This window comes from Coccinella septempunctata, chromosome 3 (assembly GCF_907165205.1).
Source record: "Coccinella septempunctata chromosome 3, icCocSept1.1, whole genome shotgun sequence".
Lineage (NCBI taxonomy): Eukaryota > Metazoa > Arthropoda > Insecta > Coleoptera > Coccinellidae > Coccinella > Coccinella septempunctata.
Genome location: NC_058191.1, coordinates 4,813,464 through 4,839,162, shown reverse-complemented (window position 1 = coordinate 4,839,162; position 25,699 = coordinate 4,813,464). Strand labels below are relative to the sequence as shown.

The window sequence follows — 25,699 nt, the reverse complement described above, 5'->3', positions numbered from 1 at the left end:
AATGTGAACCTTTAAACATATGCATCCTGTATAAAGTAGATACTATTCTTGGTTATCCGACAGAGATAATAGGAGATGTCCCCCCACAGGGGGGACTTCTGATTAAATCTGTGGTGTGTGTTTGACTCTGTGATTAGTAGCAAATCAACTCCTGAAGTTAATTCTACTCACTCCTGAATTCTGTCTGACGTCTAGGCCGTTGAACATGATAGAGTGCGAGTATATACAAAGTACTTGTAAAGATAGGCCTTGTAAGCCCGGTTTTATTTCTTTTTCTAATTTTTTTTTGTTCGTAGCGTTTAAGCTGAGGTTCAACTTCTGGGGATCTCAGTTTCAACTCCTTATGCTATTTAGTTCTACCACTTCTAGGAGTACGATTTCTGGCCGGTGTGCAAACCCGTTGGAAGAAAAAACCAGAGTTGTGAACTATTGTGCACCCTCTTCCCCGTTATCCTTTTGGGTTTCTCTTCGCTGGAAGTAGGATTTCTGGCCGGCGTGCAAACCCGTTGGAAGCAGAAAACTTTTGAGACTGAGACCCGACTCTATTGCCCGTTAAAGGGTCAAGTACACGGGGCGAGTTTACAAGGTACAAGCCGGCTTTTTCACAAGCAGCTTGTAAACTAGTCCAGTCCAGTGTACTAGACACACTCGATCCGTGTACAGGGTGGGCAATATTGGTGATACCTGAACTACAACTTTTTAACCCAACGAGATGTTGAGATGAGAGAGAAAAATGAATGTACCATTCATGTCGTCTTTTTTTGAGAAACTAATAATGCCATCAATTGCATTCCTCTTTCTTCTTTTGTTTTTGAGTTATAGGCCAATTCAAATTTGGGCGATTTCAACTTTGGTCATTATCTCCGTTTCTGTTTGTGCTAGGATGTTGAAATGAAGACATTATACAGACACTTTTTTGATAGCAATTCAGTGGCGTACTATGATTTTTTCCTACAGGTTTATTTGCTGAGCTATAACATAAAGTTGTGTTTTTTCTCATGAAAACAGTAGTTTAAAATGACTAAGAAAAAATTGTCATTTTTTTACCGTTTCAGAAATATACATACATCGCCTTGAGTCTTCCTAAGTCATTTTGAAGTACTGTATTCATAAGAATAAATACATCTTCATGTTATAGCTCAGCAAATATACCTGTTGGAAAAAATCATAGTACGCCAGAGGATTGCTATCAAGAATGTGTCTGTATAACGTCTTAATTTCAACATCCTAGCTTAAACAGAAACGGAGATAATGACCAAAGTTGAAATTTTAATTTTGACCTATAACTCGAAAACAGAAGAAGATAGAGTAATGCAGTTGATGGCATTATTAGTTTCTCGAGAAAAGACGACCGTAATGTGCCATGCATTTTCCTCTATCTCGTTAGGTTGAAAAAGTTGGAATTCAGGTATCACCAATTTTGCCCACCCTGTACACTGGGCTAGTTCAAAAGCTGATTGTGAAAAAGTCGATTTGTAGCTTGTAAACTCGCCCCGTGTACTCGATCCTTAAGGGTGTCTTGGTTCTGGCTGGCGAACGAATCCGTAACACCCGTGGCGCGTTTGAGATCGGATCCTCCTTTTTTCTTTCCGTCCGATTCACTTCGAGAATTCAAAACCATTGCAATGTTATTTGTATTTAATTCCGAGGAAAACCTCCTTAGTTGTGTAAAGTGAACTGCTTCTACACTCTATACAACTCATGCGCTTTTTTTCACTAGACTGAATTTATAATAGTGCCTGTTTGGTTTCTCAGTGCGAGTCAACGAATAAATTTGTGATTTTGACTTTCACTGATTATAGCTAACACAAATAACACGGAACTTGGTGTTCCGAGGGTAGGTTTGCTATTTTCCCCTTTAAAGAATAGCTGGCGATCGAGATACCCGAGGAAACGTCGTTACACACTGAACAACCTCTAAATTCTTCTAAAATTGTTAATCCCTTAGAAAGCCCATATAATTGAGATTTTTTTATCGCTAGTAATTTTTTCATGACATGATCTTAGGAAAATCTCTGAAAATGTGATTGACAAGCAGAATTCCATACGAATCTCGAAATGCCTTCAATCACATTAAATTTCTCTCGAAAATCATAAAAAAAATTCAACAATTTCAAAAGAATTAAAATACGCGTTTAATGTTCAGTGTTTCCAAAAACATCGCCCGAAAGTGGATCCATCGCCAAAATACCAAATATCAGTGATTTCGTATTCTGAGGTGAAAACAAAAGACTATTTAAGGGGAGAAATTTCTGCCTCCTGGCAGAAATATGGGTCTTCTAGTTTTGTTTCGAGAATTTGTGGTTAAATTTTGTTGTATTAATTTCGGGACACACTCCGTAGTTACAAATAAAATGATCATAAAATTTTTATACCATTATCAATCTTCATCAATTTCAAATTATGCCCTTCGAAAGTTTCTAATGTATGCCAGGTCATATACACATCTTACCTATAACTGTTTTCCTCTTAGTTCCATCGAAATTAGACATGGATATACATTTGTCGATACCATCAGCCCAATATAGTTTTTTAGCTTCGAAATCTATAGACAACCCAGATGGAGAAATTAGATCTTCACTGATTATCACGCTGCGAGCTGATCCGTCCATTCCAGTCTTTTCTATTCTGGGTTTTTCTCCCCAAGTGGTCCAATACATAAAACCATCTGCAACATGGTCATGTTAGATGAATAAGAGTATAATATACCTTTTAATGTCTCACCATATGGATTGACCACGATGTCACGAGGAGTGTCTATGTCTTCCCAAACAAGTAAACACCTATTGTTACCCTCAATGTCTACCACTTCTAACCTGTTCATCCTCGCATCGACCCAATAGATTTTCTTCGTCAACCAGTCATATCCGATTCCAATAGGCGATTCTGAAATAATCAGGGAATTTATCGTGATTATCAATGAATCTTGGTGATCAGTTCATTACCAAGATTGGTTTCTACGATGGTTTCTTGACTGCTTCCGTTCCAAAACGCTTTGTATATGGCCTTCTTCTCCACGTCAGTCCAAATTATTATATTCAATACTGAGTCCCAAGCGATTCCAGAAACAGCTTTCAACCCTTCGACTGGTAGTACCTAAAAAAATGCAAAAAGATATTGAGTTGTATTTTTACGTTGAAAATATAATAACGAGACGGATCATGCCTACCACCCGTTGATATGAATATCAACAAGTGTCACGTTCTGAACTGAGCTAGCCAATTTGCCATCGTCAGGGCCACTAAATGGAGAAGGCTCCACCGAAGAAAAGCAGATGCTGACCATGGTTTCGGTGTAATTTAACCTCGTCAGAGCAATACAGTTTCTTCTCTGATGGAAAAACGTTTGGAATTGATGGACTAAGAGTCCATCATACTGACAGACGCTACTGGATATCATCGAGTAGTACTGGAGGGCCACCCAGTATTAAACGAGATCCGATTCAATCATTTCATACATAGCATCTGCCAGTATGCAGACGTCAGACCTTTTTGTGTCCTTGAGTCCTTTAGCACATGCAGAGTCTATATTAGTTTTCAGAACTCCATTCACTTTTATTTTAGCACTCGGTTGGCCATGGAAATTTGACACATTTCCCTCTGTATAGTACGAAAATGTGGGGTAATGACGCTTGCAACTTGCAAAACATTTTTGGGTTTTAAATCAACGCTATGTTGCCCGTTCTACGGTAAAAGTTTCTGTTATTGTTAATGTCGAATCTCTTCGGAAAATATGCGACGAACATAATTGTTTATACAAAATTATTGAAGGCATACCAAATCCAGTTATTTGCATGGAAAATACAAGAGATCAGTATAATATCATAATATGCACAAGCTTGAGGAGTGTTAATATTCGTTATCTTCTTTGGCTAAAATTTGAATACGTTACATCAGTTGTAGATTTCAAAAATATTAACCCGAAGATGAAATGCATATGTTGCAGTGGTTGGGAATGGGTAGATATCTTCCGAAGGAATTAACAGATAATTACAAGAATGTTAAATTCTTCAACAAAAATCATCTTGCATCAATGGAAGTGAAAGGAATTAAAGGAAGTTTCAAGTCAAGTTGAACTTCACCTTTGAACGAAAATTTCACTTGAATAAACAATTAACAGGACAACTGGCGCGTATTTGTGGCTGATACATTGATATAATGATTATAATTAGGTATTTATTGGTACCTTAAGACATTTACAATGAATAGGAAAAGTCAAATAAAAAATAGAAAAATCAATTTTCGGGAACTTATTCTACGATGACATTCATCGAAAATCCTGTTGTAAACTTTTCGCATTAATTCACTCAAACATAAAATTCCCAAATGCCACAACTTTTTTGGGTCTCCCATTAGAAGGAAATTCTTTGTCATCCTCTTCATTCACAATCTTTGTGATTGTGGAAATATTCAACTGAAATATAAGTCGTTTAGATTCAGATGAAACGTTATATAAATTCTCTTACATTGAATATGTTCACTACCGTCTGACGTATTGTGTATTTTAGAATATCAAGGTGTATCTATTTGAATGAGCGGACCTGAATTCTAAATAGCACTTCCTGAAACCCTGTCTCTTCATTCAATCACTTTCGGCATTTTCGTTATAAAAATATATATTAGTTATGGCAACGGCGTTATGACATTAACGACAAGTCATGAGTGCCAAGCTTACTCTGTTCTAGTTACAAAAACTTGAGAAAATTATTTCATGGCCAACCGACTGCTAAAATAAATGTGAATGGAGTATATGGTGAGTTTCAAACGGGCAACTGGCGCTAGTGAATAGACTAATTTACAATCAGTTTCATAATCAATTGCGAAGTCCCTTCGATTAAGCTTTATTTAGTCTCACTGAAAAAAAAACTCAAAGTAGCTTCGAATTAAAGGCACCCCAAAATTGATTATAAAATTGACTTTATAAATTTCAACCATTTCAGTACATCACTTACTATATCGTGTTCGTGTAAAGCATCTTCGTCCAAATGCTTGATGACCAGATTCTTTTTCCGAGCGTAAAATATGAATTTCTCTGGTTCCACACATGACTTTCCATCAGGTCCCAATTTTTGTCCGAAACGGCAGACACAGCTGTAGGATTTCTTATTCGGAAGACACATATGGGAGCAACCATTATTCTTATCGCAGCGGCTTTTGTATTTGGGCTGTCTTTGAGGATGAAAACTATGTATATCCATAGGAAAATTCAATTTGGAATGAATGGTCCTTAGTCCTTTTCCAGAAGATTTGCTGGCTGACGAAATGGATTTGGTGTGCCAGTCGGTCCAATATATGATATCTTCGAATATGGTGATGGCAAAAGGATGGGGTAAACCTTTGCTCACAACTTTCCTTCTATTTGTACCGTCTAGAAACGAGGATTCTATGACGTTATGCTTAGCGTCTGCCCAATAAATACGATCGGTAGTATAATCTAGTGCCAGTCCGTTAGGCCAAAATATCGACTCCGTTATTATCTTCTTGCGGTTTCTCCCGTCCATTTCAGCACTCTCGATTTTTGGATTCGGTCCCCAATCTGCCCAGAACACCATGGCTTCTCCGGGATGGACTGCTATAGCTCTCGGCTTATCCATGTCGTCTGCCGCTAAAATCGCCCTGTTCCTACCATCCAAACTAGCAACTTCAATTCTTTGAGAGCCAGCATCTGTCCAAAATATAAGATCGTGTATCCAGTCTATAGCCAAACCTCCGGGAGCTTCTAAGCCAATTTTGACGACATCTGAAAATAATATTGATATGAAAAAATACAGGAATAGAAGATGAGTCTTCGACTTGTACATATATTTTAACAGTGGTTCTTCAAGTGAGTTTTTGACACGTACAAATATTTTAAAAGTAGATTCTTGAGGTCAAAAGAAACAATGGAAAAGAAATCTTCATGTCTGCTCCAAATTTTCTCTATTAATATCGCGACATATGTTTCGACCTTCACATGAAGATTTCTTTTCCATTATCTAACACCTCCAACGAATAAGAAGGATAACAGATTCAAAAGACACACTTTCGCCTATACTATTCTTTCCGATTCAGACCTGATAAAAAGATATGGCCATTTTTAGTTTTCATAATGAGCTATTCCCTTCATAATAACAAACTTAATGTATGACACTACACATCTGTGGATCTTTTAAACAGAATTGTATTCAGCCAGAGTATCCAATTTTTCAAACTTCACAGATACCTAATTTTTTATTTCACAAAACGTTCAAATATTCATTAGATAGCGTCCAACTTAGTTTAAAGAGTTGGGTTCTCTGAATTTTTGTTATTTTTATGGTACGCAATGGTCATAATTGAATGTAAAATTGTATTCCGAGATTCCTTTCATTCGATAAAACCGTTTGTGAGATAGAAATGGAAATAACATTTTTTTATGGTTTTTCAACAGCCTGTATCTTTCAAAACGAGCCGATTCGGAAAATTATTCAGATGAGTTTCACCTTTTTCAGAAAAAAAGACACACTGTAACGATACTTGATTGTTTTAAAAATCAAGCCTCGTTTTAAATGTCCGTTTCCCAGAATTTTCCAGTTGAAGCAATGCAACACCGTCTGATGGAGATTTCGATTTCAATATAGTTATTCCGTTTCAATTTAGAAATATTTTTCAGATCCTGACAAATTAAATTCAAATTCCGTATAATTGCCATCGTTAATCCGCCGTAAGGATCCAAAAAAAAAGTGTCTTTCTGTATTTGGCGTTGTTTTTCCGTCCACAAAAACACACCGAATTCAACATATATAAAAACAACGTGGATTGCAGATAACGACAATTTTTGTTGCCTATAAGGAGATAACCGCCACCGAGAATATTTCTTCTGGGAGAATATTCGAGAATACCGAATTTTTGGATGCGATTTTTATCACATGACCGTCCACATGTTGGAAAGTTGATAAATAGGGCCGTACCACCAGACGAACGTCATTAATTCTTTATTATTGATTCCTTATTCACTGTTCGACAGTCATTCTTATTCTTGATTTAGATTCTTTATTCTTTATCGATTGTTTGACAGATTCATCATTTCATTCATCCTTTATTAGGTATTTCATTCCACTTTTAATTTTTCTAAGTTCAAAGGTCCTACGATCTGTTCTCTTTTCTTTTCTCTAAGTGGTAATGTGACCGTACCGGAACAAACCGTAAGTCTTTTCTTGATACCGCATACTTCGTGATTCAAAATTGCATTCTTTTATTCATTTAATTGTGTTAATCCTTATTGTTAATCCCCCTGTTTAACGAATCCCCCTGTTTAACGCAGACTTCTGTCGCCTGGTTCTCTGGTGAACCAAGACCAACCGACAGAAGTCTCGAAGTCGTTCCGCTGGTAATGATTGGCGTGTACACCCAAGGTTGCCACGGAAAGACCACAGTAACCTATCCCATCCTACCCCTGTCGTGTCCCGTTTTCGTTTTTCAGCAGACTTCTGTCGCCTGGCTCTCTGGTGAACCAAGACCAACCGACAGAAGTCTCGAAGTCGTTCCGCTGGTAATGATTGGCGTGTACACCCAAGGTTGCCACGGAAAGACCACAGTAACCTATCCCATCCTACCCCTGTCGTGTCCCGTTTTCGTTTTTCAGCAGACTTCTGTCGCCTGGCTCTCTGGTGAACCAAGACCAACCGACAGAAGTCTCGAAGTCGTTCCGCTGGTAATGATTGGCGTGTACACCCAAGGTTGCCACGGAAAGACCACAGTAACCTATCCCATCCTACCCCTGTCGTGTCCCGTTTTCGTTTTTCAGCAGACTTCTGTCGCCTGGCTCTCTGGTGAACCAAGACCAACCGACAGAAGTCTCGAAGTCGTTCCGCTGGTAATGCTTGGCGTGTACACCCAAGGTTGCCACGGAAAGACCACAGTTGCCTATCCCATCCTACCACTGTCGTGTCCCGTTTTCGTTTTTCAGCAGACTTCTGTCGCCTGGCTCTCTGGTGAACCAAGACTAACCGACAGAAGTCTCGAAGTCGTTCCGCTGGTAATGATTGGCGTGTACACCCAAGGTTGCCACGGAAAGACCACAGTAACCTATCCCATCCTACCCCTGTCGTGTCCCGTTTTCGTTTTTCAGCAGACTTCTGTCGCCTGGCTCTCTGGTGAACCAAGACCAACCGACAGAAGTCTCGAAGTCGTTCCGCTGGTAATGATTGGCGTGTACACCCAAGGTTGCCACGGAAAGACCACAGTAACCTATCCCATCCTACCCCTGTCGTGTCCCGTTTTTCGTTTTTCAGCAGACTTCTGTCGCCTGGCTCTCTGGTGAACCAAGACCAACCGACAGAAGTCTCGAAGTCGTTCCGCTGGTAATGCTTGGCGTGTACACCCAAGGTTGCCACGGAAAGACCACAGTTGCCTATTCCGTCCTACCCCTGTTGTGTTCCGTTTAGATTTCCGGTTAACCGCAGACTTCTGTCGCCTGGCTCTCTGGTGACGGAAACCAATCGGCAGAGGTCTCGAAGTCTTTCTGCTGGTAATGTTTGGTGTACACTCAAGGTTGCCACGGAGAGACCACGATAACCTACCCGTTATCCTGTAAATTGTTACATTGTGTTTCATCTGCATCAACCCCGTCCCGTTCATTGAATAGTTTCAATTCTGATTGGCCTGTACACTGAAAATCACTGAAAGTGCTCGGGATCAAACCCATGGCTAAATTAACCGATTACAGGGACTTGGATCTTTCTGAGACAACCGGTTACTGTAAATTTTGTGTAAACCCCGTCTCATTGTCTCAGAAGGAATTAAAGTGACCGCTATTGATTTCTTTCTTTCATTAATACCTGATATTTTGACTGAATATAATTAATTTGAGTATTGTTTAATTCATTGATTTCACTGTGTTGAGTTTGAATTTCTGACCACCGTGACAGATTAATTGTTGCATTTCTGTATTCCTCATTTTGAACTGGGTCACCAGCTGTAAATATTTCTTGACTTGCAAATCATTGTATGGTTCACTGTAATTTAGATTGTTGTAATAAATTCGGTTTTGAAGTACTTGTTATAGATACCACCTTAGTTAACCCCGAACTCTGTCTCCGAATAGTAGGTACCTGGGGGGCAAACTAAACCCGCTATAACACCTTTGGCAACACTCTTCATGGAGAATTCCTATCGTTATCTTAAAAAAAATATAATTACCTTCAGGAGATGAGCCGTTGATATAAGCTCTCCTGATGACATCCAAAGACATATCAGACCAGAAAATCATTTGTTTCTCATAATGATAATTGAGGAATATGGCGTTGTGCAGTCCTTTCAATAAAGTAGTATACTTTGCACTGCTCAAGGATGCCTAAAACGTTGTACATAAATGACCTACTGCCATTGTCACTTTACTACCTATCCTACCTGTCTTATGTCTTTTCTATTGGCAAATAGCAGAGTGGGAGTTGCACCTTGAGCTTTACAAGAACGTAAATCTGGGCGCAAGACGTATCCTGTCAAGCAACCACATTTGAAACTACCTACAGTATTGGTACACGTTTGCGAGCACACTGGATCTGTAGCGTATTGACACTCGTCTATGTCGATACATCTGCAAAAAATTCATTAATAATTATCTGATAGAGCTGACCTCATAAGAGGCATCGAAGTTCAAAATATATGCTTGCTATTTTATTCCGAAATTGTTCGCCATTCTTTATCAAGTGAAAGATATGTTTTTGATAATATGTCATGATCAAAAAAGTAAGTATTGAGAAGAATTCCAACAAAGGGAGGATTGGAAAAGGGAGTACACCCATAGACCTATAAAACACATGGACGCGCCCTTTCAGTGAGTTTCAATAGCCACGAGTGCGGCCAACATGAGATGGAGCTAGTATGGGCAAGATGGTATTAATTTCCGAGCTATATTTGTATATTGGCGCCCGTTAGAGATAATAACAAGTACCTATAATCGAATATAAAAAATTGAACGAATATTAGTATCATTTAGATTGCGTTTAATGATCCAATTAGAACTAAAGAGCACAATTTTTGCTTTCGGCAACTATTCCTTGGAAAATACAACAGATAAGTTCATGAAAAGTTTGTACATAAATTGATTTGAATAAAAACAATCGAGCACATTTTTAGCCAACACAATATTCTGATTTCTTGTTCAATATCTGAAAAAAATATTTCATTGATCAATATTGATCAAAAGGTTGAAAAATAGACATTACAATCAGCATACTAATTTTCTCTTCTAATCTCAAGTGCTTCTTAAGTATTATTTTAGCTAGATGAGAAAAGAATTGACATACATTTATTGATTTGAAATGAATAATTCAACTATGATATAATAAATCGATTAATACATTCGAAGTTACTATACCTGTGAAATTTCACTTTATCTGTCTTTTCAACTCATTTTGTACTATTAATTGCACTCTACGAGGACACCATTATTACTTTCATAATAGAAAAAGGATACGACATTCAAAGTTGATCTAAAATTGATGAGAAAATTCTGAAAATTTCGATAAATACAAAGTTCAAACGAATGTTTTGCCCATACTAGCTCTATCTTATTTCGGCCGCACCCCCTCTCTCTCTACGCCGTGTCCATGTGTTTAATATGTCTATGAGTACACCACACAAAACCTCAAAGCAAACAACATTAAATTGTAGCTGGCCCTGGTGTCTTCCAGGCAGAAATCTCTTTAGTCTAAAGATGTGTAGACATGATATCGGAGCATTGAACTCCTATGTCGGCTCAAAGCTGATAGGCAAGAACAACAAGGCCTCTATTCGGAATTCCTGGTCAGTCGAGAATCAAATGAACGGAGAGGGCAACACACTTGCCAGAAAGTTAGCACAAAAGCAACCAACTGGCCAAAAATCTTTCTGCGGAATAGGAAAATGCACCTATAAAGGAAGATGGTTTGTAGAAGGAGAAAACGGAAAGAAAAACTCTGGAGTATTCTGCTAGGAATGGATCACTCCACTTCGGAATTTTGAAACTGTAAGAGCCAAAAAGTGTTTTTATTGTAGATTCTGTAGAGAAAAGGATGAAACTTCTATTCAGCTGATCACATTGTGCGTCGCCATTGTAAGTCAACGCAAAGAATGCCTTGGACGAGAAAATATGAGGAGTATTGAGGACTAAGCCTTCTTGAAGCCCTCTCAGATACTAGAGATCATTGGAGCTCTGGAATGAAGAGCCAAATAAATACCAAATAAACATATAACGATGATGACTTTTGTAAAATTTGTATCAAAAGTTGGACAATGAAGAATTCAAATTAACGTGTTTCAGGATTTCTCTCGAAATTTAAAGGATTCAAAGAACATAAGTATGTTCCAACCCTTACGTGTCTCAAAGATGTATGTATATTAAATCAACCTACTTTACACCATCTTCTGCAAGGTTGAAACCCCTGCGACAAGAGCAGCCTTGACTTCCATTATGGTTGGTGATACAGAGTTGTTCGCATTTAGTTCCTTTTTCGCACTCTCTCATCTTAGGACAATTCATTTCATCTTCCGCCTTTGGACAATCATCCTGACCATCACATACGTGTTTCTTATTGATACAATAGGATGTCGAATTATCGTCGGGGTAGGATTTGGCACAGGGGAACTTGGACTCATCACAGACAATCTTGCAGTCATTTTCGTCTTCATTTTCACTGCAGTCTTGTGATCCATCGCAAACCCAGGTTTTCTGTGTAAATTGAACAAGGTTAAGTAAATAATAGAGTATGTAAATAGTTAAAACCTTCACAAGACTTAATTCGATCTTGAGAAATCGACAGAATTGCTAAGGAGATTAATGGAAATATGCATTTTCGCAAATATTTTTCCACAAAACTTACCAAAATACAGGAACCACTCTGACATGAGTATTCATCGAAAGAACAATTCTTTTTGATGGAGTAGTCACAATTTGCTTCATCGTCATTATTATTGCAGTCACGTTGTTTGTCACAGCGATACCTTTCTGGTATGCATCTTCCATCAGAACATCTGGAATAATAGAGATTTTTTTTCATATTATTCTCTGTAGCATTGCAACTAATTTTCCGTACTTTTTGTCACGTTGAAAAGTAAAATGCACAAATAATCCTGATAGAATTATAAATTACAAAAAGAAAAATAATAGATAAACAAATAAAATATAGAAATATAACACAATAGAAAGCAAGTTGCTTCTTGAATATATACAAGTTTGGGAAAAGTTTGGAGTGAATTAATGTTCTTTCAAAAAGAAAACGCTGTCTCGTCAATTGATTTTTAATTACCCTCATCATTTTCTGGCAATAAATTTTTTTTAGCAACATAGCGTTGATTTAAAACTCAAACATTTTTTGATGAGCTTCATAACCCCACATTTTCGAACTATACAGAGTGAAATATGTCAAATTTCCATGGCCAACCGAGTGCTAAAATAAAAGTGAATGGAGTATATATGTGAGAAAGTTACCTGAATTCGCCCACTTCACACATTTGTCGGATAACATTACAGTTATATTCGTCGCTCCAATCACCACAATCATTGTCGCCATCGCATTTGAATTTCGCTTTGATGCACTTGTGATTCGAACACAGAAATTCATCGACAAGACAAACTGGAGCAATTAGATCTAGAAGAGAAGGGAATATATTACACTATCACGAGAAGGATCATGTTTCAAAAGAAACTTCTTCCCTTGTCACAACTTGTCCTAAAGCCAAGGTAAGTTGTGATGAATACCGAGTTGAGTTGTGACACCCATGTGTCTATTACTGAAAAACTAATGAAACCACTGATAAATAAACAATTCATTTCTTTCCAATCGAGTACCTATTTAATTATTTGATATGACCATACGATCCAAAAATCGAAATTAAACTGATCAACAAAAAAAGACCAAAATAGGAGAGTTGAACAAACTGTCACAACTCAACTAGGTACTGAAAATCATGCTAGCCAGAACAATAATTCGTGATTTCAAAATGAAATGTCAATATAAAAAACAATACTAGATGAGTGAACTTGAAAGACAGAAACATATAAGAAAGAAAAATAATATCAACAAAAACACAATATGTAACGATATAATATATGCAATCGAAATTTTGTGAAAAACTAACTTTTTACAATTCCTCTTATACAGAAATAGTACAATCAAATAGTGAGACAACAAAGTCACCTTGTAAACAGGTCACTTACCAATTATAGGTTTCAAGAAATCGACTATGTCAAAACCCTACTCGGTCACCCCTACCCTTTTTTAGTTATCATTTTATATTCACCGAAAATTGTTCCATAAAAACGTCAATTAAAATTAAAAAGAACTCACTGCATTGATCTTCATCTTCCCCATTGACACAATCCCTTTGCCGATCACATTTCCAGTTCTGGGGTATACAGGTATCATCTCCGCAGTCAAATTCTTCAGGTTTGCATCTGCAAGAGAAGATACGTGAAAATTCTGGTGATATCTATTTACTTTTATATAGTTTACCCTGCTTGGGTGCAGTTCCATTCGTCAGAAAAATCCTTGCAATCTACTTCATTGTCACAGACCCATGTCTTTGGTATGCACAGTCCATTTGAACACTCGAACTCCTCCGCTGTACAATTCTTTGTACCTTCTGTAAAATTTGAACGATACTTTAACGTGATCATCAAAAATACAAGATATTGGACTGATATTTGAGAAGCCTCGAATAAGCCATCAATATTTTTAACTCAAACACATTGATTGTTTATTGATAAAGTCAAGAAAACGATCAGTAAAAAGTGCTTTTATGCTTTTATTTTATAAGAAAATATTTGAATGATAACAATTTCTGTAGATAATAAAACTTTTGTATTTTTCCTTTATTTTACTGTACATTGACTTGTTTAATACTATCAAATATTTTTTTCGACACCCTCAACAATATTTTTTTGATTCCTTCAACTGTGTTACAAATACCCCAGTTTCAGAAAGATTGATCGGGTAATCAACGATTTATTGACGGATAAACGTCAATTCGTTTCTAATCAATAATTCAGAAATGAGAATTCAGAATATCATTCTTTCATCAAATGATCTATATATCTATTTCTTGAATATAATTACTCAGAAATGAGAAGGTTTCATTGATTTAGTTTTATAAATCGAATGACTGTTTAATCTTTGATCGGGCAATCAATGTTTTGTGAAACTCGCAGATAGAGATAGAGAAAAATGCTTTTCACACAAGTTGTACAAAATCGACTAATTGTTTTCGAAATGATTTCAAAGGAAATGTATACAGGGTGGACAAAAGATTTTTCAAATGTGACCCTAAATATTTTTATATTGTCGGATAGCTATTTTTCTTCTGTTCTGGGTCTATCCTTATTTTGAGAACTACAGAGTTTCAAATTTGAAGAATCTCCTGTCAAAACTCGTTCATCAGTTGACAAATGGTAGGCTGCGATAAATTAAAAAACTGCATTGTTATCGATATGACATACGTTTGGCATTCCAAAAAATAATTAATCAAACATGCCACTAAAAGTAACGTTGGGCATTGCAAGCAATTTCTTTAGTTGATACTGTTTGTTTCATACCGCCACACTTACACAGTTTTATTTTTTCAAATTTTAATTGTTTATTGTAAGTATTTGCTTAAATGATGATTCCTCAAATGTAGAAAATTTAAGAATAATTTCATATTTTTTTGGTGTATCGTTTGATTTTTTTCAAAACTTTGAAACTCCCAAATGCAGAGAGACAGATCCACACACATATTCGATATCAGGAGGAAAGTACAGGGTGACACGTTTAAAATTCCCTATCCCCTTATCTGTGAAAGAATAATAGCTACAAAAAAAATTCATATAAAAGTTGTTAATGCTCTTTCGAACTTTATTTTTTTGATAAATTTTTAAAAGAAAATTAATTATATACAGGGTGGTGGCAAAAAGTTATGTTTTGTTAAATGGAACACCCTATATATTATTAGATATTTGAATAGAGATTGAAAAGACATCAACAAAAATATTGCAAAGGGGGTCTGTAATTTTTTGTTTTTGACTCATGAGATTTTATCTGTCGAAAAGTATCCAATTTCAAAAGCCTGTGAAATGTATTCTATTGAGCCTAGAAAGTAATACGTGGTGCCAAAAAACTTGTAATTTAGTCTTCTAATTTTGAATACTACCAATAAGTGATCAGTGTTGCCAACATTTAAAAATTGTAGTTTTTCTCAATGATGGAACACCCTACATATTTTATCTTTCACGGCCTATATAACCTTCAACCGATATAACGCCATTAGATTAGTGTATGCGAGGAAGGATAAAATAAATCTTATTATTCAACCTATATAAAACTGATGAAGAGGACTGCCAACAGCGCCAACAGACAAATAGTTAGAAACGCATTCAGATTGGGTTTGAAATTATTACACCTTTGCAGATCTATTCTTGTACGGTCAGAACATTGAGCATCTCATACAGCAGTGGCGGCCCGTCAGGGACGGCAAGGTCGGCAGTGCCGACCCAAAATTTCGCAAGCAGCAAAAATGTGAATTCTCACTTGTGTAAAATAATAATTTATTAGAAATTCTCCAAACATAACATAGCTCTCAATAAATTTTATAAAAATATTAGGTATATGATATCTGATATCAATTGAATATGGAACTTCTTTGAAATACGCTGTTTCAATTTATATCCCACATCTACTCGGTCCGTAGACAAAATACGCTCATCTCCAATCGAGCTATGAAGACAGCGCCGCAGATGCCTTCTCTAGCGACCGAGTGACCGACCGTTCGTTCTGTTCATTCAGGTACGGCATGCAGTATCTAGATTGTAAACATATCGAAGGAGCGCTAATATCAATGAGTCAAATTGCTTCTAACTTGAATAATTTTTGTTGGAATTTCATTCGGATAACAATTAAAATCAGATAAGCCTCTTATTTAATGTTTTTTCCGCCAATATCCGATAGTTTTAGTTTCACATAACAAATTACAAGAGATCGCTGTTATTTAAAACGAATTTTTATCGTATTTGTTAATTTTCATAAACGTGAGTGCTGAATATATAATACTAATGAAATTCCGACAATTTTTTAAGAACTTTTCAAAGAATAAAGACCAAAACTATGATGAAAGTTGATATTGTTGGCTCGATACTTCGCACGGTGTAGGACATGTAGGTCCGGCAGGCAGCGACCCTGCCGTCCCTAGAATGCCTCTCTTCGGTAACTCGAAGAATGATCGTTCGGGATATCTCGATTCTACGTTTGCGCTCGAGGTGAAGTTAATTTCTCGCAATTCTCAATTTCGCTAGAGTGCACTTTTGATTGTTTTTCCAATTTTATTTTATGGATAAGCATTTTTAGAGTATTTTTATTTGTTATATATATTTTCGGTTCTTATTTTCATATTTGTTCCGAAATTATGTTTATTTTTCAAGTGGTATGCAGGGCTAAAATAGGTCTTTCTCAATCATTTTTCATTTTCCGGATTATCTTCAGAGACTATTGAAACAGAAACAAAAATTTTGGCGAAACTTCACTACGAAAAACTAACGCACCGAGTGCAGTACCCCATGGTGATGTGGAAATCTGCATAATACATAGGTATAGAAAATATTAAAAAAAAAATATATATATATATATCTGCCGACCCACGATAAATATGCTCGAGCCGCCACTGTCATACAGATAAATTTTCCTGCAGATTCCTCAAATTGTATTTTTTAAATCATCTCTTCCTTACCAGATGATCTCCAAATCAGGTTCTCTAGTATATAAAAACAGGTCAATGCTTGGTTTCATTCGGCGCAGAATTCAGTGCTTTAAAACTCTTATGATTTTCTGGGAAGGTATAACCGAAGATTAACAAAAAATCTCTCTCCAGACACAGTTTTGGCCACTTAGTAAGCTGAGCTTACTTCCCCTGATAGTTGGGTAGCCGACGATGCTAAATCGGGATTTACTAGAGCGTCGTGGAGACCTAGTGAATTTTGAAGATTAGATGGTAGAAAGAAAAAAAGGGTCTATAATGTTTGCACTTTCAGCGGTGGGGAAAGCGTCTGCAGGCTCTCAAAGATGTAAAAAAAATCGTCAAGTGTATATACTCGAGCGTGTCAGATTAAGATACTGTATATGCTCTACGTATCTCTGATAAAGAATTCATGCTTATCTGACAGTTTGCGAGGTGGGACTGGCCGTAAGGAAGAGTTGAAAATGGTAAAAAAAAAAATTTTCTAGCTTGTCAGATTTTTGGAAGATATGTTAATTGGACCCAAAGGAAGCTACTTTTCAAGGGACTGACAATTTGGATGTGACGTAAGGTCACAGCGGTCCTTCGAAAATGTAAAAAAAATCGTTACTTGTACATACTCGAGCGTGTCAGATTTTCATACAGATGGTTAATCTCGGTGTTGTCAACGTGTTGACCCATTAATATGACACTAAGCATGGGGGTTTTTCTTAATCTGACACTTTGAAGATGATAAAAATTCTTTTTTTTTCGAATATTTCCCTGCCTATATCTCTTATCGTTTTTGTATTCATTATGAAAGTTGTAGATAATAAAATTCTACACAACTTTTATCTGAAGCAATTTTACATACTCTTGACCGTTTTCGAGTTAGAGAGCGATGAGGGCGAGAAGCTTAGCCACACATGCGAAAGGGCAAGGTCAATGTAGAATCCCAGCCTAATCTACATTCATCCAATTGTCAAAATGACATTGGTATTTCTATTATGACAATTTCGAAATTAGTCACGAAAATTTTAGTGTTGTCTGTGACTGAACCTTAGAATGTACTATTTTCCAACGAGTGAATTTTCGCTTCAGCATGTATCGCTAAACACCTCGCATTAATCGCCATATATCTCAGAAACGTTTGAACGTAGAAAAAATTGTTTGGGACAAAATTTGTAGAAAATGTTATGCTCTATAATTTTTACAATGAATGCGAAAAAGATTTGAAGCCCAGGGGAGGAGATAATTCAAAAAAACTGATTTTTGTATCCTTTATGGCCAATTTTAATTGTTTCGGCTTGCTAAAACTGTCAGATTATATTTCTTCAGTTATTCTTGAATCATTAGCTTCAAAATAAGAAAAAACGCTACCGCGCTCGAGAATGTACACGTGACGTTTTTTTCTGCAAATTTGGCGCTCTCTCACACATTTTCGACACGCTTAAATTGTCAGATTAAGAGAATATATACTTTTCAACGTGTAATTAACCACATATATTTTAATCTGACACGCTCGAGTATGTACAATGAACGTTTTTTTTTACTATTCTGACAGGCTGTCCTAGACGATTCCCCCTATATGCAGGTGGTAGAGGTACTCTACAGGGTCCAAGGTATGTCCCCTTATATTAATCTGACACGCTCGAGTAAATCCCGAATTTCCCTCTTCGGCTCCCCAACTATTAGGTGAAAAACCTACTATTATTGGGCCCGCATGAAACCATTAAAACAATAAATCATTTTGTAGGAAATATATTCCTTTATGCCCTAATATGACTGAGTAACCTGAATGAATGAATTCATCGTTATTAAAAAAAAAGTGAGGTATATTGGACGAGGGTCATATTGACAAGCGAATTCCCTCTGCTTGTAGCACTGATGAACCATTCATAATAATGATTTTCAGTATTTCAAATATTTCAACAATATGTGATAAGACTTACCGCATTGGGTTTCATCAGAAAAATCGCCACAATCATCCTCACCATCGCACAACCATTCCTTCAATATACACTTTCCAGTACTGATGCATCTAGTATTTTGAGCTCCAGTGCATTTGTTGTGTCTCTCCAATTCATACTCGGAGCAATCAAATTCGTCCTCATTGTCTTTGCAATCCATTCTTTTGTCACATCTGTAAAATGTATGTGCTAGAACGTATTTTTCCGCTTTCAACATCGCATGAATGGCACAAATATGAAATACATTGAATAAACCTACAAATTGAACGTTGAGGGGACAGTGCTCAAGAAAAAATATTACACTGTAGATTTGCTATCGCAATTGGCTTATCACATGGTGAGAATTTTGATTCACAATATTTATGCCAAATTTTAGTTGAATATCTTGTGAAGTGTATCTACACTCGTACTATAAGAGAAAAAACTTGAAAAAAATTCTAACTTTATCACCTTGTATCTCGAAAAGGAATCGTCCCATGTTTATGAGACTTTTTATCTTGAAATTGCTCGAAGAATCTCCTCTTTTCTTATATACACTGCGCAAAAAAACTAACGCACATTCTGAAAATCTCAATTTTAATGAAAGTTAACTCTACATTGACTTTATAACTTATTTTTTATGTTCTCTCGGGAAGGTTTTGAACGGAACATGACGCATTAAATGGAAGAAAAATTCAGGATTTCACCGAATCTTATGTGAAAGAAGAGAAATGAACAATTTTCAAAATACTGAAATGCTGATAAGTGATTTAATACTTGGTATTTCCACCCCTTGCGTTAATTACAGCTCGGCAACGACGGTTCATACTCAAAATGAGTGATCTTAAAATGTTCTGATCTAATCCTTCCCAGATTTCTCCGAGTTGGATTCCTAAGTCATTAAGAGTAGCTGGATGATTTTCTGAACTTCTCAGCCTTCTATTGAGGTTGTACCAAACCTGCTCAATCGGATTGAGATCTGGACTTCTTGCTGGCCATTCCATTCTAGAGACTTCAACCTCTTCAAGGTACTCCTGGACGATGCGCGCACGATGGGGTTTGGCATTATCGTCCATAAAAATGAAATTTTCACCAATGTATGGGGCAAATGGCACTACATGCTCTTCAAGAATGTTCCTTATATACTTATCAGCATTCATAGCTCCATTATCAACGACCACTGGGTCTGTGCGAGCAGTCAAATATATTCCACCCCATACCATAATCGATCCTCCCCCGAAACCAGTAGTATTCAGGAAATTGCACTGAGCATATCTTTCATGTAGACGTCTGTATACAAGGGAACGTCGATCACAATGGTAGAGACAGAATCTAGACTCATCTGTGAAGAGAACTCTTTCCCAATCGGCCTCTTCCCAATGGATATGCTCTCTCGCAAAATCCAAACGCGCCCTTCGATGGGCTGGGGTAAGAGCTGGGCCTCTTACCGTGACACGAGGCCTTAAATCATATTCTCTGAGGCGATTTCTTGCTGTCTGTTGTCTGAGTGCTAATTTGCACCTCATGAGTTTGCTCAAGCTGAATTTGAAGGAGGCGAGCGGTTGCAAACCGTTGTCTCAACGAAGAAACTTTTAAGTAACGTTCTTGAATGGCAGTTGTTACCCGTGGTCTACCCTGTCCTGGTCTTCGGACATTCATACCTGTCTCCCTGAATCGCTGCAACATTCTGGACACACTTGTATGGGAAACTCCAAACCTTTCTGCAATTCTTGTGTATGTCCACCATTCTTCTCGCAAAACTACCGCTTGGACACATTCCTTTTGGGTCAAATTGCGTGTTTCGCGTTGCATAGCGATCGAGTGTAGAAAATCAAACGAAAGAAAAACTATTGATCACTAGAATTGATCGAGAACAACTGATTTTAGAATGGAGCCAATACATTTAAAATCTGATAATATCTTCTTTTTTTATTCCTGCTGGGAAAAAACATCTGTATTGTAGAATAAATTTGAGATTTCCATAATGTGCGTTAATTTTTTTGCGCAGTGTATTTACCACATTCCGTAAGTTTATCAGTACCTATGAATTCCAAGTATTTTCCACCTAGTTAATATGAAACGATATTCAATTTTAAATGGGCAATAATATTACCTTGCATCCTGGCTGATGCAAATACAGCTGCTGGCGCACAAATATTCATCTTCCGCACACTTTGAGCCACTGCAAGTATCCTCTGCTGCTTCGTTAGTTGAATCGTCGAATGGATTATTGTGGGCATTGGTTCTTATAGATCCAATCCTCGTTTTATTTTTTCTGAAAATGAAACCCCTTCCTGGTAAGTTGCTCAAATCGTAGGGATATTTGCCTCCCAAAAAGACAGGGTCAGGTTTTCCAGAGTAATATTCTATGCGTCCCCCATAGTATCCACCTGAAAGTATCAGATTTGAAAGTAATTAAAAATGTGGCAGATATGCGGTATAAAATTTAGTAGAAGTCGTATCAAAAGTAGAGAATTGAAGAAAAAAACAATTGATTACCCTTTTATTGCATTTAAAATTAATTATTTAGTTTCGAAACTTCAATACGAAAAGTATATTATCAATACAAAAAGTATTGCAAAGTTCTATGTTAGGCGTAAAACACGGAGAACAGATCCAATGATTTTCATCGAATAATTTTCATGGCAATTTGGATTTTTCTGAGGATTTCGAGAGAATCGTTCGAAATCGGTACCAGATACGACAAAACTATAAGAAACCATAAAGTTTATTATTACAACAAAGCTCCTTTTTACATTTTCCAAATTAATAGTCACTCTATAGATTTGCTATCGAAATTCGCATGCCACATGGTGTGAACTATCAATTATAATATTAATGCCAAATTTTACTTGAATATCTTGTTAATTATAGAAACTATAAGAGAAAAACTTCTAAAGTTAACACTATGTATCTAGAAAACGACTTAGTTTTCTTAAAATTACTCAAGGACTCTCTCCTTTTCGTTTGTGCGTCCAATTTACTAACACCCTGTGTATTCAGACGTCTTCAAAGTTGAAGGTTTACAGTAAAATATCACAGAATATTCGAATTATACCTACTAGACAGTTTTGTAGGCTAATAAGAAAATAAATCATCATTCAGTGAATGGGTGAAATGTTTTGTAAATGGTAAATCTAAATAACAAATCACCAAGAATATCACAACTAAGAAAAAGTGTTATCTATCGAATCCTAATTCAAATGGAATAAAATTTTGTATACGGCACGTGTGTTTTAAATGTTTATTCATTCGAAGACCTACTCCCACTTTGGGCTCGTGAGTTGAACTTTATTCTGATAAATAAGCATTCATTTTACTCACTGGTATAAGTAACTAAGAGTAAAATGCTACCATCATTGTCATTATAACACAAAAAAAATTCTTTTAAATTTGCCTACCTGAAAATAAAAGTGCATTGAAAAATAAATAATGTTTACGATAGGTTTCAAAATATGTAATCTGTGATAAAAATTGTTGGTAAAGGACAGACGGAACAATATTTACAAAATAGAATCGGACAACACAAATATGATTTTCAGAATAAATAGTGAAATAAGTAGTTCTATTTTTTCAGGTTGTCAACGTCTGTCTGAAATGACTTTTCATTTATCTTCTGATATGACAGTTTTATATTTTCTTATCTCAGTTGTGATTTGTTATTTAGATTGTGAACAGTGAATAAAAAATTTCACCATTACACTGTTTGTTCGATGATTTTTTTCTAACACAAGCCTACATAATTTTTTCCGTTTAGTTTTCTGTATATTTCTAAAAGTATGTAATAATTTGCCGTATACTTTTAGATTTAAAGAAGTCTAAATATACAAAGAAACGTCGCAATTGTGGTTCGAAAAAGGCTGTCCAATTCTCATAATCCTTTTTCATATGCGTGTAAGAATCGATGAGGTGGGGGCACGTTCGAGACATTGAACTCTAAAAGAACTGGAAGGGCCTCTTAGGTACCGAAATACGACGAAAAGTGTGTCCAACTGAGACGGAAGATGTAGAGCAACCCATCTCTTTCTAATGATTCGGTAACCAATCGAATAACCGCATCAGACATCGGACGCAGCGGTCGTCTCACTTCAACGCCCCGAGTTGTTTTTGTTTACATCGTTATAAACCAATTGGCAGAGCGCAGAGAGAGATAGATTGCTCTACATCTTCCTTTCAGTCTTCCTCAGTTTGCCTGCATCGAGATGCCATTGCAGTTCTTTTAGAGTTCAATGGTTCGAGAGGATATATGGTCTTCGTCTTGGTTCCGATCTGAGGGAGATTGAACCAGATCTCGTTTCGTTCCAGATGGCGCTCGAGTACTTCTCGATAATACTCAGTATCGTCTGCCAGTATCCAATACGAGTTCATCAATTACAAACGTTTTTCTATCGAAGAAGAAGCTGTGTTGCTCTGACGAGGTCGAATGAGTTCGAAACCATGGTCAGCATCTGCTCTTCAGCTCTTCTTTGGTGGAATGTTCTTCCTTTCGTTGTCCTGACTACTCCTGACGATGACCAATTCGCTTGTTCTATTCAGATCGCAACACTTGTTGATATTCATATCAGCGGGTGATAGATATGCATCTGAATTAATTCTTATAGTTTTATGTATTTTACTAAGCCGCCGCCTGATGTTGAGGGATGAAGTACTCTGAATCTCATCAATTTATGATAACCATAAATTCGGTTGAACAAAAATGTGTATTCAAAAACCTAGTTTTCTTTATTGTCCAATAAGGTTTATATTCAATTCATTTTATTACAGACTCAAAAAGAAACCGAAACAAATCTTGCCTGCAAGCCCACATGTTGAGGTTACGTCACTGTCTCACAAATTTCAAAATCAGACTTTGCTTACCGCTTCTAGTGGAGGATCTTGGCCCAGCTATGACCTCGGGAATAGGATACATTTCCGGCGGATATGGAAAACCAGGATATGGTAGATCTCGGAATCTGCTCAGATCAGGACTTATGGTACTACGTTCCCCGTAGTGTCTTCGATCAGTTGCGTAAACGGGATGCGAGTCCCTTGGTCGAAGAGAACCTGAACCATACATCTGTCTTGCGGCACCTCTGTGTCGGGGAGTCTTCACGTAAGGGACCAGCGTCAGGTTTTCCATACTTTCAACTGAAAAAAAAATCACTCTTGATTTGATCTTCCTGTGGGTTCATTTCTAAGAAGGAGTGTTGGAAAATGGATTTCGAATGATTTGCAAGCGTTTTTGAGGTTTACTCGATCAATATAAGCTCTTTCTTTTTACACAAATTCATTCTCTCTGTCTTAATCTCTTTTTTCATGTTTCATTCGAAAAAGTATGGTACCCCGTTGACATGTTTCCTCTCTAGGATTTTTGTCTCTATTTCTTTATACTGGCTTTATTATTTTTAGATTGAAATATTTTTTATGGACTGTTAACATTCAGTATCTGTACTGTACCGTGCTGAAGTCGAAAAAATGATAAAAATGTGTTATTTTTGACCGCTGGAATTTTCACTAATGATCCCTCTAGGATCCCTCTAGGACTCAAGGTGAGTCTTTCACTTGTACATATAGATAGATAGATAGATAGATAGATAGATAGATAGATAGATAGATGCTTTATTGATTCCAAACAATTACAAATGAAGATGGAACAGGTCAAATAACACAAGAACAGTAATAAATCAAGTTATTACGGGTCTATTTTTACAGTAATCTCTGAACTCAGTTAGATTGTATGGTTCACAATTCATTATTAATACATTAAGTGATTTCTTAAATTTGCGAAGACAATAGCATATGTCCCATATTTTCCCTAATTCAGTACGCCGATTCGCGTTAATTCGAATTAGGGAAAATATGGGACATATGCTATTGTCTTCGTCTTGGTTTCTATCTGGAGGGGATTGAATCGGACACCGTTTCATATTGGGTGGCGCTCTGGTAAATGTATAGTACCCAGTAGAACATGCCAATATTGAATAAAGTTCCATCAATTCCAAACGTTCTCCACCGTACAAAAATGCTATGTTGCTCTGATGAGGCCAAATGAGGCTGAAACCATGGTCAGCATCTGCTTTTCTTCGTTGGAGCGTACTCCATTTGGGGCCTTGACGATGGCAAATTGGCTAGTTCAATTCAGATCGTAACACTTGTTGATATTCATATCATCGGGTGGTATGCATCTGAATTTATCCTTATTATTGTATTCATTGCCTTTAGGCGTGATCATTCTTTATAATAATAATAATAATATATTAATAAGTGGTACATTTCTTAAATTTTTTCGAAATGAAATAATTTTGTTATAATGTAAATATGGGGTGCAAAATGGCTAATGCATCGGTTACAAACAAGCTGTTTCATAGAAATAAGTATGGCAAAGTGTGAGGATTGAAAACTTGGCTTGCCTCTACCATTGTATAATGAAAACTTATAACGTGAGTTCAAAAAAATTCGTCGTCAAGTAGGCTATGAAATGAAATTTTGAAGGTTGATGTTCAGTGGCCGAACGTATGTCTTTCCTTCAATTACTTCATCTTCCCAAAATGTAAGCAATGATGACATTAACCCATATATCGTAAATTTGTACGGAACGTGGAAAGGCACTATTTAGAAAAGATTTCTTGTGAATTTCACCCAACGTGCGAAAAGCATTCCATTCATTGAGTAAGATGATAATAATCCAAGCAATCTGAGGCGGTAAGAATTGTTCGTAAAATTTTAACCGTCCACTACGAGAATTTTCATATGTAAGAGACATGAATTTTGAATTGATAGTGGTTTTATGTTTTTTTTTGTAAAATGGTTCTAGCTACTTCAGTCATATGAATAAATTACAGTAAGAATCTAAATTTGATTATTAATTCTCTATAATGAATTCATTTGGTCATTACTGAAAATCCATGACTAAACTAGAGAACTGAATTACATGAAAATGGCTATTGGACAATTTATCAAAATTCAATTCAGCTATAAGAAGGCATGATGCTTTGTCCTTCATAACATTTTGCTGTTAAAGTTCCATAAAAGAAAATAGGTCCCACATTTTGCCACTGATGCATACCGAACACCGAACTCCAATTTTTTTGG

At 36.6% G+C, this 25,699-nt stretch overlaps 1 protein-coding gene across 1 annotated transcript in view; it reads right to left on the bottom strand.

The window, feature by feature from the left end:
* Positions 1 to 25,699, bottom strand: part of LOC123309835 (low-density lipoprotein receptor-related protein 4) — an 81,426-nt gene that overhangs the window by 33,126 nt on the left and 22,601 nt on the right. Inside the window, exons 2-15 of the mRNA XM_044893117.1 lie at positions 23,486 to 23,755; positions 20,742 to 21,018; positions 18,632 to 18,822; positions 13,454 to 13,583; positions 13,289 to 13,395; positions 12,430 to 12,589; positions 11,822 to 11,972; positions 11,354 to 11,670; positions 9,369 to 9,555; positions 9,159 to 9,312; positions 4,952 to 5,739; positions 2,946 to 3,096; positions 2,725 to 2,886; positions 2,453 to 2,668 (exon numbers count right to left, since the gene is read on the bottom strand). Coding sequence (XP_044749052.1) covers positions 2,453 to 2,668; positions 2,725 to 2,886; positions 2,946 to 3,096; positions 4,952 to 5,739; positions 9,159 to 9,312; positions 9,369 to 9,555; positions 11,354 to 11,670; positions 11,822 to 11,972; positions 12,430 to 12,589; positions 13,289 to 13,395; positions 13,454 to 13,583; positions 18,632 to 18,822; positions 20,742 to 21,018; positions 23,486 to 23,755 — 3,261 coding nt within the window. The remainder of the gene's footprint in view (positions 1 to 2,452; positions 2,669 to 2,724; positions 2,887 to 2,945; positions 3,097 to 4,951; positions 5,740 to 9,158; positions 9,313 to 9,368; positions 9,556 to 11,353; positions 11,671 to 11,821; positions 11,973 to 12,429; positions 12,590 to 13,288; positions 13,396 to 13,453; positions 13,584 to 18,631; positions 18,823 to 20,741; positions 21,019 to 23,485; positions 23,756 to 25,699) is intronic.